The sequence below is a fragment of the Nycticebus coucang genome, chromosome X (genome assembly GCF_027406575.1).
Source record: "Nycticebus coucang isolate mNycCou1 chromosome X, mNycCou1.pri, whole genome shotgun sequence".
Taxonomy (NCBI): Eukaryota; Metazoa; Chordata; class Mammalia; order Primates; family Lorisidae; genus Nycticebus; species Nycticebus coucang.
This window is the reverse complement of record NC_069804.1, coordinates 183087891-183104575: the sequence shown is the minus strand read 5'-3', so window position 1 is coordinate 183104575 and position 16685 is coordinate 183087891. Positions and strand designations below refer to the sequence as shown.

The 16685-nt window shown below is 37.6% G+C and overlaps 1 protein-coding gene across 3 annotated transcripts in view; it reads left to right on the top strand.

The window, feature by feature from the left end:
* GABRA3 (gamma-aminobutyric acid type A receptor subunit alpha3) overlaps positions 1-16685 on the top strand; it is a 281030-nt gene that overhangs the window by 174917 nt on the left and 89428 nt on the right. For all 3 annotated transcript variants that reach the window (XM_053580853.1, XM_053580854.1, XM_053580852.1), the window contains exon 5: positions 7355-7575. In XM_053580853.1, the coding sequence (XP_053436828.1) occupies positions 7355-7575 (221 nt within the window). The remainder of the gene's footprint in view (positions 1-7354; positions 7576-16685) is intronic.

Here is a 16685-nt window from a genome sequence, read left to right as displayed (position 1 = left end):
ACCTACAGAAACTCAGACATGTGCACAAAAGAATGTGTACACAATGCGTGTATCATTGCTGTGTGTATGTGTGCGTGTGTGTGTGTGTGTTGGTGGCTCCTAGGTCACTGGTTTGATTCTAGTTCCAAGAAATTCTGGGAATTTAAGTTTTGATTTTTAATTTAAGAAGGCAGGACTTAAGAGAATTTCCACAAGACTTCCTAGAAAGGGCAAACACAAGACAAACGATGGCGAGCACTAATGCACGTGACTTATGTGCACTACGTGCTTCATTTCTAGTTTTCTACGAGGGGTTTGTGTGAATGTCTGTGTATTTAGTTGCAAATGTATTTAAAATTTTACAACTTATGCTGGGTGCCCATTCCTCAATGGTTAGAGTGTCAGCCCCGTGCACCAGGGCTGGCAGTTTTGAACCCTACCCAGGCTAGCTAAGCAAAAAAAAAAAAAAAAAAAAAAAAAAATCACAACTTTTACTCCTCCTATTAAGATTAATGGCATGATTTTTCTTCTGTAATCTGTTAATGTGGTTAATTACATTAACAGATCTCCTAATATTGGGTTGTCTTTATATTCTTTAAAAGAATCTGACTTGATCCTTGGCGTAAGAGGTCAATTATCCATTGAGGTCGAGTTAGTGGCTGGTCGACTCCAGCAGCAACCTGCAGTCAGAGCTGGGCGGTGGCCGGGAAAGCTAGCCCAGAGCAGGCACCCAAATGAAAAAAAAAAAAAAAAAAAAAGAATCTGACTTGATAATGATATATTACTTTTTATACATTTCTTGGGTTGTTTTCACGTTATTTTATTCAAAGTCTCTTTATCTATGTTCATGTGTGATCCCAAATTAAACTACTTCTCACCACCTACTCTGCACTGCTCTAGTTCGGGCCACCATTGTTTCTGGCATGTCCAACTGTAAAAAGAAAATCATGCCCTTGACCAATTTCCCTGTCTTAACTCTTTTTTCCCTATAATTTGTTCTATACAGGCTTCACACACTCACACACATCAAAGCAGAAAAAATGGTATAACAGAATTTCATGTATCTACCTCTACCCATGACTATTTCCTCTAAGTTTATCTTAATTAAATCTATGAGAAGTTTTCTATATCATTATTGTTTTCAAAGCAACCCCAGTGCTTTTTTTTGGTGGGGGGAGGGGTTGTTCATCATCTGTGTTATTTCTTTGTGTTTCTGTTTCCCTTCATTTTTGCTCTTATGTTGATCATCCCTTTCTTTACTTTCTTTGGAGTATTCCCTGGTCCTTCTGATTTCTTAAGGTAGATTCACGTACTAGTTTTCCTTTTCTTAATAAGGCTACCTTTATGGGCTGGGTGCAGCGGCTCATGCCTGTAATCCAAGCTCTTTGGGAGGCTGAGGCAGGTCAATGGCTTGAGCTCAGGAGTTCTTAGACTAGCCTGAGCAAGAATGAAACCCCGGCCTCTACTAGAAATAGAAAAACTACTGGGGTATAGTGGCCTATTTCCCTCCAAGTACCACTTTAGGAGCCCAAAAGACAATTTCATAACATTTTCACTATTGGTCAGTTTTAAATATTTTCTAGTATCTTTTAAGATTTCTTTTTTGTTTCTTAAAATTTTTTGTGGTGTATATTTCAATTTTGAATTGTAAATCTTTGGTTTTTTTAATTTCTAATTTAATGTTTCATGTTGAAAGAAGACCATTTATAGGATATGAAATCTTTGTGTGTCTCCTGAGATTTTCCCTATGCTTAGCACAGTCATATTTTTAGATACATGCTCCATTTATGATTTACTAGGTGGTAAGTATATAAGTCCATGTGTGTTTGCTAGCTCATGGTTGTCAATTGGGTTGTTCTAATTTTTTTTTTTTTTTTGGCCGGGGCTGGGTTTGAACCCGCCACCTCCAGCATATGGGACCGGCGCCCTTGAGCCACAGGCGCCACCCAAGGTTGTTCTAATTTTTTAATCATATGGTATGTTATTGGTCTGACTGATCTTTCACTTACTGAGAATCTATGAGCTAGTTAATTTCTCCATGTGGTTCAGTTTTGCCTATGTATTTTGAGTTCATGTTATTGTTATACACAGAATTAGAGGTGCTATATTGTCCACTTGAGATCCTTCTTTTTTTCATGTAATATTTATCCCAAATAAAAATGTTTGTCTTATAGTCCATTTTGTCTGTATTTTATAGCTCTATCACCTTCATTTTTATAAGGATTTTCACATAACATATTTCCCATCACTTTACTTTAATTTTTTCTCCTTTTTCAAAAAAAATTCAGGTTCATATGAGGGTACAAACAATTAGTTTACAATGTTTGTGCATCTAGGAGGTGTGCCATATACCCTTACATTGTGCCTGTTAGGTGGGAGCAACCAATCCCCCTCCCTCCACCTTTATCCCCTCTCTCCTCCTCCTCTGCCCCCAAGATGAATTGAATTGAGTTTTTCTCTTGTGTGGGTGTGTATTAGATCATCTGCTAGCTTCATATTAGTATTGAGAACTTTGGATACCTGCTTTTCCATTCTTGTACTTCACTAAGAAGAATGTGTTTAAACTCCCTATCACTTTAGTTTTAAACTGTCAGTATTTTTTTTTTTTTTTTTGTAGAGACAGAGTCTCACTGTACCGCCCTCGGGTAGAGTGCCGTGGCGTCACACGGCTCACAGCAACCTCTAACTCTTGGACTTAAGCGATTCTCTTGCCTCAGCCTCCCGAGCAGCTGGGACTACAGGCGCCCGCCACAACGCCCGGCTATTTTTTGGTTGCAGTTTGGCCGGGGCTGGGTTTGAACCCGCCACCCTCGGCATATGGGGCTGGCGCCCTACTCACTGAGCCACAGGTGCCGCCCAAACTGTCAGTATTTTTATATGTCATTAGATGTGCCTCGTGTATATACATAGCATACAGCTACATTGTTTATCCTCCAGCTATATTTAGTATTTTTATTCTATCTTATTTTATGTATTCTTTTCTCCCTGTTTGTCTTTTTTTATTCTTGAGACAAAGTCTCACTATGTCAACCTCCATAGAGTGCTGTTGCGTCACAGCTCACAGCAACCTCAAACTCTTGCGTTTAAGTGATTCTGTTGCCTCAGCCTCCCAAGTAGCTGAGATTACAGGCACCTGCCATAACGCCTGGCTATTTTTTGTTATTGTTGTAGTTGTCATTGTTTGGCAGGCCTGGGCCAGGCTCGAATCCACCAGCCCTGGTGTATATGGCTGGCACCCTAGCCGCTGAGCTACAAGCGCCAAGCCTTCTCCCTGTTTTTCTATCCTTTATTTTCTCCTTTGCCTCTGATAAGACCGAAACATTTTTTTATGTTCACATTTGTTTTTATCTCTTGTTTTATAAGCTTAACCTAGTTATTTCTGTTATACATACCTGGCCTAAGGTCTAATGATGCTCAATATCTCTGCTCTCCTTCCCAATAATACAAGAAGGCATTAACCCACATGTTTCTACACCCTCCTTCCATTTAGTTTTTTTTTTTTGCAGTTTTTGGCTGAGGCTGGGTTTGAACCCACCACCTCTAGCATATGGGGCCGGCGTCCTACTCCTTTGAGCCACAGGTGCCTCCTGCTCCTTCCATTTAGGTCACTCTAGTTATTTGTTCCACCTTGATTTTATGGCCCTTACTATTATTTGTAGGCACCTATTCTCTTAGTTTACCCTTGTGCTTGCTATTCTTTCTTGGTTCTTTCTACTGGCTACAGTTTCAACTACCAGAAGAACTTCTTTTAGTAGTTCTTCCATGAGGATTCATTCAATTACTAATTCAAAAATGCTTATTGAGCATCAACTATATACGAGGTAGAGTTTGGGGTGCTGAGGATATAGCAACAAACAGAACAAAGTCTCTGGACTCATGGAACATCCAGGCTGTTGAAGTAGAAGAAATAGTAAACAAAGATATATTTTTCAGTGATGTGAAAAAGAAAAATAACTCATGGTAAGGGAAAGGGAGGTCACTATTTTTGATAGAATGATCAAAAAACACCTCTAATATGGTAACTTTTGAATGAGACTTGATGGTTATAAGTGACCTACTGATGAGAAAATTTGGAGTAATTTGTCTAAATTTTTTATGTAACAAAATTGTACTTGCACCTCCTAAATTTATACAAATGAAGAACTGTATGTTGACTTCACCTTGAAAATTTAGTTTGCTATAGAATTCTGGGTTGATAGTTATTTTTCCATCAACGTTTTCAAGATGTATTTTCATTGTCTTTTGGCTTTTATGGTTGCTTTTAAGAAATCTGCTATAAGTCAAATGCTCATGTTATTGTAGTTAATATGTTCTTTCTGCTTTGCTATTTTTAAGATCCCCTCCTTGGTGTTCATTAACTCCATTATGTACTGGCCAGGTTCTATTTTAATTGATTAAGCTTGCAACTCTTTATGTTTCTTAAAGGGAAGGATGCATATACTCGTATTGCAACAGTTTTGGGAAACTTTGAATATGTTTCTCTCCCATTTTCTCTGTTTGCACACATTTAAACTCATAATAGACACATGCTAAACCTTTTCCTTTTATTCTCCATAGTACTGCACCTCTCATGTTTACCGTCATTTATTTATCTGTCTGAAGTGAAACTGAACAATTTTTCCTCACGTGTATTTTCTAGTTCACTAATCTCTAGTTTGTGATACTTAATGTGCTATGTGACACACTCATTGAGTTTTTATCTTCAATGACTTTTTCTTTTACCAAAGGTCAACTTCAAATAGGCTCCATTCATATCTGCTCTTTCTCCTTTCCCTCCATAACCTTTACATTAATTATAGTTCTCTTATAATCTCTATTTTATATTTATGTTATATGAAGTCCTTGGTGGGGCTCTGATTCAATTATGTATTGTATTAGATGACTCTTGCTCATGACCATTTCATTAGGTGGTGAATAGTGATCTTATTGTCAGTAAGTACTTATTTGTTATGTCCTTCCAGAGTGTTTTTGTGTGTACTTTTGCAAGTTGATTTAGTAGTTTCCCTAGCCTGAGACCAATCATATGTTAATTTCTCAGCTTGTAGGCTTTAGATCAGGAAGACAGTGTATATTTTGACATTACACTCACTAAGATTAGGATTGAGGCTGCTAAATCTCAGTAGAAATACTTTCTCCTCTACACTTAGCCTTTCCTTTTTTGAATTTTTGTATTGTGGGCCGGGTTTGTCAGTTCACTTGATCTAGTTTCCCCTTTTGCTGAAGGTGGATTCCTTCAGGATCGGGGATTATGAAGAAATCTAGTTTCAGCTTTTCATCTGCCACAGTCCTAATTTACACTTGTAATCGTGGTTATCAGTACAGCCTTCTCTCCCTCTCAAAAGTGTTCCAGTTTAGACAATAAATTATAGCATCTTTCAATCCTTAGGCAAGAAATGTATTTGGCATGCTGGAGGAAGAGAGGCTAAACTGGCTCATCAGTGGAAGGAAGGGTATTTGGAGAAGAGCTCAGAGAGGAAGGCAGGGGCCAACTTATATTAGGGAAAGTTCATTCCCAGTGTGATTGGAATCCACGAGGGGATTTTAAACCAAAGGATTTATACAACTTCTGTATGCTGCACTTCTTCTTTTTTTAACCTGGTCAGCGTGAAGTGTCCCCATGCCTTATTTAGTTTACTGGTCAGTCAAGGATATGGGCAGAGTTTGTATTCAGATTTTGGGACTTACACTCTCAGTAGTTTTCTTGCTTCCAAGACTTCCTCATGAATTTTCAGCTTTTAGTCTTGAGTTTTTCCTTGATACATTAAGCTAATGCATTTTCAGATTTCTACTACTTGAGTTGTAATGGACTGAGAAATTCCTTCAGTCTAAAAACACATAAACATCACCCAGTATAGTTCTTTCATTTAGTGGAGCACTACCCTATTGTTTCTATCTGCTTTTTGTAAATTGAGCCCCAGGGTCTCTGCCATTTGTGTGTAGCATAGTGGTCACCCAGGATTTGGAGAAGAGTATATACCCAGAGTTAGGGGTTCCATCCCTTCTGTGACTCTCTTGCTTTCAGGAGTCTCACTTCTAATACTCTAGATTCTCTGCTACCTTGAGCCAATAGGGCTGTCATTATATGCCTAAGGAATTCTAGGTTTGGGGAACATCTTCACAAAAAACTCCCACAGACTCACCATTCTAATCTATTGCTACTGCCATCTTTTAAGGGTTTCCGTGTGCTGTCAGTCACTCCCCATAGATACATAGATCTTACACGTATATAGTCGTTCAGACTTTATAATTAATTTCTTTTTTTTTTTTTTTTGGCCGGGGCTGGGTTTGGACCCGCCACCTCTGGCATATGGGACCAGTGCCCTACCCCTTTGAGCCACAGACGCTGCCCCCTATAATTAATTTCTTATGGGAAGATGCACCCAAATAATCAAATAATTTATTCTGTCACCCTTGGAACATTTATTTTTATTTTTATTTGTTTTGGGTTGATAACAAATTTGAAACATTTCTTCATGTTTATTGGCAATTTTTATCCATTTCATGAATTTGGTATTCATTTATTCAATTTTTTTGTTTGTTTTGGTTTTGTCTTATTTATTTATAAGATTTCATTATTTGGGCTTGGCGCTTGTAGGTCAGTGGCTGTGGTGCCAGCCACATACACCGGGGCTGGTGGTGGTAAACCCAGCCCAGGCCTGCTAAACAACAATGACAACTACAACAACAAAAAGTAGCTCGGCATTGTGGCAGGCACCTATAGTCCCAGCTGCTTGGGAGGCTGTGGCAAGGGAATCGCTTAAGCCCAAGAGTTAGAGGTTGCTATGAGCTGTGATGTCACAGCACTCTACCGAGGGTTACATAGTGAGACTTTGTCTCCAAAAAAAAAAAAAAAAAAAAGCTTTCATTATTTGTTGAAGATGATAAGCTACTCACTAACAAACATGTTGTTATTTTGAGGCTCAAATGAAATGTGTGTTAAAATATACCGTTTTGGTTTTGATGCTCATAATACACTTTTATGGTAATTGTTATATCAGCCTTTGATGTTCATATGGGATCATTCAACAGTAGAGCTCAGGTAAGGACTTTGTTCTTATAAAGATGTCACTGCATGGAGAAGGGAGCTGTTGCCTTTTCATAAGGCAAAGCGTTACGGTTAGCTCATTTAATGTGTGGGTCAGTATTGGCAGTGACCTTCCTAAGCAAAGCTTTATTAGATATGTTATCTCTATTGATCACCATAGCATTGTTTCTGAATCATAATCATTTTCCTTATTCACCAGCAACTACTATTAGTAGAATTTTTCTACTTTGCATCAGAATAAATATTTAAGGTAATTAATATTTGCTAACGGTAATGTGAACCCTCACCAGAACTTTACTGAAACATTGTTTTCTCTCTTTTTGTCCCTAGGAATACACTATTGATGTATTTTTTCGGCAGACATGGCATGATGAAAGACTGAAATTTGATGGACCCATGAAGATCCTTCCATTGAACAATCTCCTGGCTAGTAAAATCTGGACTCCTGACACCTTCTTCCACAATGGCAAGAAATCGGTGGCTCATAACATGACCACACCCAACAAGCTGCTCAGACTGGTGGACAATGGGACCCTTCTCTACACGATGAGGTCAGAAAGTGGTGGGCTATGCTTAAAGTATGTTGGGGGTATTACTGGGATTGAAAGCAGCATTTTTTAGTGAATTTATTAAAAATTCTGTCAAACTTATAGATTATTTATTTATTTTTATTTATTTATTTATTTTTGCTAGATGAGCTATTTTTTTTCTTTTTTTAAATTAAATCATAGCTGTGTACGTTAATGTGATCATGGGGCATGCACGTATACATAGATACTTCCTAACACATTTGTGTGTATACATACATAACACATATTCCAGATACACATATGCTATATGGAGTTACACATAGGAACATTCTGAGACACACAGAGATATGTGTTCATGAGGCTTTAATGTATGCATACTCTAAGACCCATGTGGAATAACACAGAGGGACACACATATTGAAGGACACTTTATTACACAAACTTACCAACACATATAAACAGGCATGAACACTGTAATAATCAGAATAGTCTAGGCTTAACTGTAGCAACAAACCGCCTCTATGACACAAAGTTATTTGAATCAAATGAGATAATAATCAGTATTTTCTGAAGCAGTGTCTTAAGTATATAAACAAAAAATTACACTAATGTTTATTTTACACCACATTGCCTAGGATGCTGAGGAGTTCGATAGAAGTGAAGTTTCCAAAGAAGATGCTATCTTTTAAACATCCTATCCATACGTATCTATGTAAAGCATATATATGTGGGCATTGATATCTTTATTGAGTATAAAATATATATCATACTTTTCACCCTCCCAATGCACAAAACATCCCGATTTTATGTATTTCATGACTCATTGTTGCTGTCATTAATGTCATTAGGCACTGAATTTTGCTGTCAAAAAGAATAACTTTGAAAGCATTTGTAGTGCAGTAAGATTCATTGCCCTAATACTAAAAAACTTTCTTGGTTCATGTGTTTGCCTTTATGCTTTCAGTTGTTTCTCCACCAGAAGTTATTCTTTCCTGAAGCTTCCTCCTTCATTAATGAGTACTGAATTTGTGTAACTGAGTGAACATTTTTTAAAAGAATAGGTGCAATCTTTCAGTACAGGTCCTATGGCAATTTGAAATTTTTGTATTTGTATTTGTTATTTTTGTATTTTGTATTTGTTATTTTACACAATGAAACTTAAATAATGCATACTTGGTAAAAGCATGATGAAAAAATGAAATATGTTTGCCTGTATACTAGTTCCTCACTATTTCAAATTTGCTACTTAGTTTTTCTACAAGAATTTGAGAGACAGGAAGATGGCCAAGGAAGAAAGGAAAACAAATGAATACTTAAAAAAGAGAGAAGTTAAATGAGAGAGGAGATGAGAGACTAGAGGATAGATAAGCACAGAATGGAGGAGAAACAACAGAGAAAAGAAGGACAGTATATAGAAACGGGAAGTAGAGGGCAGAGAGGGGACGCGATTGATCATATATGTATGTATATATATTACATATACATACACCTCCTCTCCAGATTTTATATTTATAAATCAAATTATATATATATATATACACATATAAATGAGTGTGTGTATATATATAGATATAATTTGATATATAATTATATATATATAAAATTTTATATACATAAAATTATATATATTTGATATATAATTATATATGTATATAAAAATCAGGGAGAGAAGGATAGAGAAAAGAGAAAGAGCATGAGAAGAGATGAAAAAAAGAAAAGTTAGGTCGTGTGCGGTGGCTCACGCCTATAATCCTTCCACTCTGGGAGGCTGAGGTGGGTGGATTGCCTGAGCTCAGGAGTTTGAGACCAGCCTGAGCAAGAGTGAGACTTTGTGTCTAAAAATAGCTGGGCATTGTGGTGGGTGCCTGTAGTCAGCTAGCAGGGAGGCTGAGGCAAGAGAATCGCTTAAGCCCAAGAGTTGGAGATTGTTGTGAGCTGTGATGCGACAGCACTCTACTGAGGGTGACAAGTGAAACTCTGTCTCAGTAATAATAATAATAATAAAGTGGAAAAGCTGAGAAGATAAAGGAGAATATAGAGTAAAATAAACAGGCTTTTATTTAGCATATATAGCATAGCACATATTCTAAAGAGACAAGAGAACTTGGCAAAGCAGTTATTGTAGATGGGACAAAAGAAGACAAGTCATAGAGAAGTAGCAGAAGGGACACTGGAGGAGATGAACAAGAGGGAGGGAAATTGTGCATGAAAGAAAGACAAGTATCTTTTCATTTTATTCATTCACCAAATATGTTTTGATTTCTTAATATATACATGGCCCTAAACTAAATTCTGGGTATGTATACATTAATGATAAATGATCTTTGTCCTTAGGACAATCATAATATAACTTGGGGGAAAGACTAATTAGATAATCACAAATAATATTAACTGAAATGCCAAATATATGGATAATTTTGGGTGTGTAAAGGACGGTCATCTAACTTGTTCTTTTGGGTCATGTTGCTTTCCCCTGGCCTCAGTGACTAGTATAATGTCAGGTAGTCTTGTCTCCATCATTCTGTTTTTTTCTTGAGACTGAAGCAAGCACCCCCACTTCCATCCAGAGATAGATAGTGAAAGTGAGAATAAACCTTTATTAGTTTAAGACATTGAGATTTTCGGATTGTTTCTTAATCCATCTTGACTGATAAATCAAGGAGTAAAGAGTTTAAACAAGATGATGATAACTCTCCACTGGGTAGTTACAAGTATTTAGAATGCCTACTGATTAATGTACATTGATTTTGTGACCTGAGACTTTCTGAATTTGCTTATCAATTTCAGGAGTCTTTTGGTAGAGTCTTTATGGTTTCTAGATATTAGTGATCAATAATAGCATCAAAAATAACATCGGTATGGTACAAACAATATACCAGACACTGTTATAATCACTCTACTTTTACAATCTGCATAATAACTCTATGATAGAAGTACTATTATCCGCACTATACATATGAGAAAACTGAGACACAAAGTGTGGAAGAAAAACTTTTAAGTTCACTTAGGTAGTGGATGGTTAAACCAGCATTCATACTCTGGTAGTTTAGCTGCAGGTCATGCTTTTTACCATTATTTGCACATTTTTACAACATTCTTAGCTATTTCAGGAGATCAAGTAACATAGAGACTTAAAAGTGTGTCTTAGGTTTGGTAACATGGAGACCATTAGCATCCTTCAGACACACTACTTCAATGGAGTAGCTAATGCAATGGAGAGGTTTTAGGAATTGGAGTTGAGGTAGTGGGAACAGTATTTCCAGTGGAAATCTAGAAAATACTTTCCAGAAGCTTGTTTGAAAATGAAAGGAAGGGCTAAGTAATAGCTGCGTTCAGAGGTTTAAAAAAAAACAAAACAAAAAAAAAACTTGCCTTTGTTTTTAATGGAGAGACGTGCACATATTTGTGAGATAGTACAAGAGTCAGCAGAAGGACAAAGACTGAAGATACAGTAAACGTAATGTTTTTGTGACAGCAAGTTCCCAGAGAAAACCATAAAGGGGATGTATCCTTTACTTGTAAAGGAAGAAGAACATCTCTTCTTACATTGCATGAAAGGTTATAAAGTTAGGTACCAGTGCTGAAGAGCAGTTGGAGAGGATAGGAAAGAAGAGAAGTATGGGTGGATATAATGTATGAAGGAGAATTTGGAGAGAATAAAGCATTAGTGAAAGAATAGATGGAAGGGGGCATGCTTGTAGTAACATGCAGCAAGAGTTCACACTTGAATAAAGAGTGGAATAGAGTAAATGCAGACAGAAGAGAGGATATATGGAAAGATGAGGTTGATAGAGGGACAGAAGGAAGAAGAGATGAGGATGAGTAAAGACAGTAAGCAAATGGAAGAGAAACTAGAGGGAGGAGAGAATGGCAGGCAGATGAATTGAACCCAGTAGAGGTTGCAAATAATAAAGGTGAAAGAATAGAGAATGGATGAGGAGAACAGGATACCGAGGAGAAGCTGAACATTAAAAGAAAGAGAGGTAGAGGATAGGTTTTTGAGTTTTGAAGGAGGAATAGAGAAGAGAGGTAGAGGATGGGAACGTTGAAATATAAAGATTGAGGAGGGCAGAGGATGAAGTAGAGCAAAGCACTAGCTACCTAAAAATAAAGTTGGATGAATGGGAAGATAGTGACCCTTGGTTTTTCATTTTAGTCTGAATTGGACAAGAAAGTCAAGTTTGATGAGATGGGAGTCTATGTTGGATGACCTTGTGCTTATTCTGAAGTACAGAATAGAAGAAGTGCAGAAGTACAGAAGCATGATGAAGCCATTGATCTACACAGTAGAGAGTTCACCTTGGATCCAGGAAAGTGGGTCTGGAGGGAGACGTAGGCTCAAAACTGGGAGATAAAAGCCTGGCTTCTCTCTTTATAGCCCTACAATTGATTCACCTAGTGACCTTTCACAAGTCATAAACTGTGCTTTCTCTAGTCTGACAAAAATGTAGCTGATGCCTGTCTTGCAGGTGCATGGAAAGTGCTAAGTGGATAAGAAGTGCAGGACATGTAGGATTTTACAGGAAGTGTTATTCTGCAATATCCCTATCATTAATTATTTCCACCCTGAGAAATCCTATGTGAGTTCCATGGGAAAACTAGGGAGGAAAAACTTCGTAGAAAAATCTCTGCAGGCGTTGCATGGGTGTATAACTGGGGAAGGTTAGAAAGAAGCCTTACCAAGCCTCATCTAGGGACCTCAGAACAATCATAAAAATGCAGACCAAAGTCCATTACCTGCTGCTTACTTCAGCAGCACACATACAAAAATAGGAATGATACACAAAAAATTAGCAGAGCCTAGCCCCAATGGTACACACGTTTATGAAGTGTTTTCTCTTATTCAGATGTGGATCTATAGGCAACTTCACCTATATTAATGACATCTTATTTATGAGGATCTGGGTAAAGGTACTGACTGTATTGTTCTTTATTCTTACTCTATATACATGTTGCATAAAGCATAACACAGTAAAAGAAAAAAAAGATCCCACTCACTATCTTAATAGGAAGGACAAATATTTATTGGATTTGAAATGATTTTATCCCATTGACTCAAAACATTCATTCAATACATTTATAACTGTTTATTATGTTTAAGGTTCTGAGATGATTTGCCGAGGTACAGCAATAAATAAGACATAGTTCATACTCTTCTTTTCTATCCTTTTCTATTCTTTTCTTTTCTTTTATTCTTTCTTTCTTTCTTTTTTTTTTTTTGAGACAAATTCTCTTTCTGTCACCCTGGGTAGAGTGCTGTGACATCATCATAGCTCACAACAACATCACATTCCTGGGCTCAAGTGATCCCTCTGCCTCAGCCTCCCGAGTAGCTGGGACTATCGGCGCCTGCCACAATGCCCAACTAGTTTTTTTTTCCATTTTTCACAAATTTGGGGTGTCACTGTTGCTCAGGCTGGTCTTGAGCTCCTGAGCTCAAGCAATTCCCATAGCTGTGCCTCCCATAGTGCTAGGATTACAGACATAAGCACACCTGGCCATAGTTCATAATCTTAATGGTTTTACAGTATGGTAGTTAGAGATGTACATGGATATCTACCCAATAATATACAATTCTTGAAATAAAGGAAGGTTAAAGATGTGATGGAATGACAGCTCAAGGAACACCCAAAGGGGTGCATCAAAGAAAATTGCACAAGGAAGCAAGACATAGTTTTTCTCTTGAATCTTGAAGGAAGTGTAGGTAACTGTCAAACAGATGAGAGACAGACATGAGATGGAGGAGAGTATACCAGCCAGAGGAAATGGCATACCCAAAGACAGGTAGGTATTCGTGAATTGACATCATGCATGAAAACATTCATGTTTCTTGTGAGACTTGATGGGAAAAATAGCACCGTGGAGGCATCTAGCAGGGGCAATGAAGTGAGTCTGTGGGGAAGAGCAACAGTAAATTTCAGAGGAAATCACCTTTAAACTAAGACCTAAAAGATACGTAGAAGTAAATTAGATTAAAAGACAAGGAGAAAATGTTTGATAGAGAGTATAGCAGGTATGAAGGCCTACGGAGTGAAGGCAGAGAGGCAGTGGTGATACACTGAAGGAACTGGAAGAAGTTTGATGCGCCAAAGTGCAGTACTGGGAAGCAGTCTGCGGTAGGGAGAGATGCTTACAGGCTATGATGCCATAAAATGATGGGGATCCACTGAAGAGTTTATTGCAGAGGAAGAATCAAACATATTTGTATTTTGGACAGATCACTCTGGGAGCAGTATAGAGGCAGGTTGGAGGAAGGTGAGGCTGACGATGAGGTATTTAACTAGGAAAGTGCAATAGTACGTGAATAATAACACAAATAATTAGATATTATGATGTGTATATGTAATATACTATGTATTGAACACCTACTATGTGTCATGTACTGTATATAAAACATCTCTAATCTTTACAACTATTCAATATAATTATATAATAATATCCCTATCAAACTGATCCAGAAAGTGAATGTTAAAAAGGTAGAATGACTTGCCCCAGATGATGTCATTGTCAGGGCAATACAGGTCAGTTTGACTTCAAGCTACTAGTTTTTCCACTAAATAATGTTTTGAAGAAGCATATGGATATATGGATATATTCAAGAGGTAGTATTGATGGCACTTGGTGCCTAACTGGAAATCAATGGGGTTCAGGATGTTGTACAGATAGTTCCTGAAAGCAAAGAAGTCTTCTAGTATAATGGAACTGCCAAGGTTGTAAGAAGAATGATGATCCAGCTGTTAACATTCCCATTGAATGCGGAAGAGTAATAAGCTTTTGGAAAATGGCAGTGATAGGGAAGATGGTGGGAGATAATAGCCAAATAGCATGCCTATTTTGAAGGACTTTTGTATGGTAAAATCAAGTAGGTAATGATCTAGAAGTGATACAGGATATGTTTATCCTGTAGTGATTATAGGGAAGCATTATTCCTTTTCAAAAATTGATTTATTTTTAAATTGATATATGAAATTGGCCACGTGTAGTGGCTCATGCCTGTAATCTCAGCACTCTGAGAGGCCGCAGCAGGTGGGTTGCTTGAGCTCAGGGGTTTGAGACCAGCCTGAGCAAGACTGAGAACACGTCTCTACTGAAAATAGAATAAAAATAGCTGGACATTGTGGCAGACATCTGTAGTCCCAGCTACTCGGGAGGCTTAAACTAGAGTTTGAGTTTGCCATGATCTACGATGACAGCAAGACACTTTACCCAGGGTAACAGTGAGATTCTTTCTCACAAAAAAATTAATAAATAAATACATTGACCTATGAAATTATGTGTGTTTATTGTATGCATCATGATGTTTTGAAGGATACACACACACACACACACACATACATTATATAATGGTGAAATCTTGCTGATTAACAAATGTATTATATCACATAGTTATCATTTTGTGGTGAGAACACAACATCCACTCTGTTAGTATTTTAAAAGAATAAATATAATATATCAACCATTAACTATAGTCACCATGCTGTACAATCACTCTGTTGAAATTATTCCCCCTATATAACTGTATACATGTATCCTTTGAATAACATATTTTTTTAAGTGACCTGATGAGATTATTTGCTCTAAAACAAGTTATCAAAGCCAAAAATGTATAATAGTTCAAGCATCAGAGAAGTGTTTTTCTTGCTTCTTAAAGTTCAAACAAAGCAGGTATTGCCCATTGACAAGTGCCTCATTTCCCAGTGGCGAGTCTCTGCCAATTCTGTTTTTTTTTTTTTTTATTAAAATATTTGGTTGCACTCTGGAGGATAAATTTGAAGCAGGGATATCAGTTAGCGGACTGTTTTGTAGTTCAGAGTAGAAGGACAAAAGGCCAAGGTAAAGGCAGTGAAGAGTGCGGGTACATAAGAAAGCATAAGTATGGTATGAGAAAGGTTTTAATAGAACTTGGCGCCCATCTGGATATGGGCTAGTGAGGAAAACTGCATTGAGCACATCCTCCCTGCATACTAAGAGTGGATTTGGATACTCTTAACAAAAAGCTCACTATAGGAGAAGGAGGAGATATTTTGGAGAGGAGAGGGAATGGTTAGCAAATTGACACTTCCTGAGGACTTGGTGTATTCCAGCCAGTGTGTTCAGTGCTCCTCATCTGTCCCGTTTAATCCGCACAGCAGGGATCCTGTATACAGTCCACTGTGCACAAGAAGATGGGTTCTGCAGCAAGACTGCTCCTGGTGCTACTTCGGTAAAATGAGACGAATTATAATACCTGCTTCATAAGGACATTGTAGGGAGTAAATGCTATAAGACACGAGAATTGCTTGATGCGTGTCCTGGCACATTTCCACTCTGTGGAGGATTTCATTTTTGTTGTTCATATCCACACTTTTCCAGTTACTAAACCAAAGTTTCAGTTACTAAACCAAAGTTTCAATAGACCAAAGCCACACCACTAATGAGTGGCAGAGCTGGTATATTAATGAAAGTCTCTTTGTCCCCTCTACATCACATCACTTTCCTCTAATAAGGGAATGTTTGGACTATCAATTTCAAATAATGAGTCTGAAGTGGACATGACAGACTACAGTTGGAAATGCAGGTCTGTAACTTGGGAGAACTTTGACACAATGGGATTTTGTAATATTGAATACAGTGCATAAAGTGTCTGCTACGGGTTACATGTCACAGTAATAGTGTCCTACATTTAGCTCAATCAAAGGAAATAGGCAGTAGTTTGTCCATGTTGAGTCATCAAGAGGAAACTTGTGTTTTGAAGCAATTAAGATAGCGTTACTATCATATTCAAATGGCAATGCCTTCCTTATTCTTTCATTATATGTGATCGGGTTAGTTCTGCTTATACACTTGGAATACTCCACAGAAAAATTACTTGAAGGATAAATTCTGTATGATGTCAGGAACTCTTTCTCCCAAACTTTATCAGTAGGTCTTCCTTCTTTCTAGTTTAGATGCAAATGACTCACACCAAAATGGCCAGGAACCAGGAAAGCATTTGGGCTAGATTGTTAGTTTGGCAGGACATCATGTGATCAGACCACCCAAGTCCTGAAAGCTTGTTTTACATAGTCCTTTTTGTAATGGCTTTTGCTCTGGGGGATTCCACCTGTAGTTCCTTATTCATTCCTAGCAGCTGGCTCACAGAGCCACCCTTG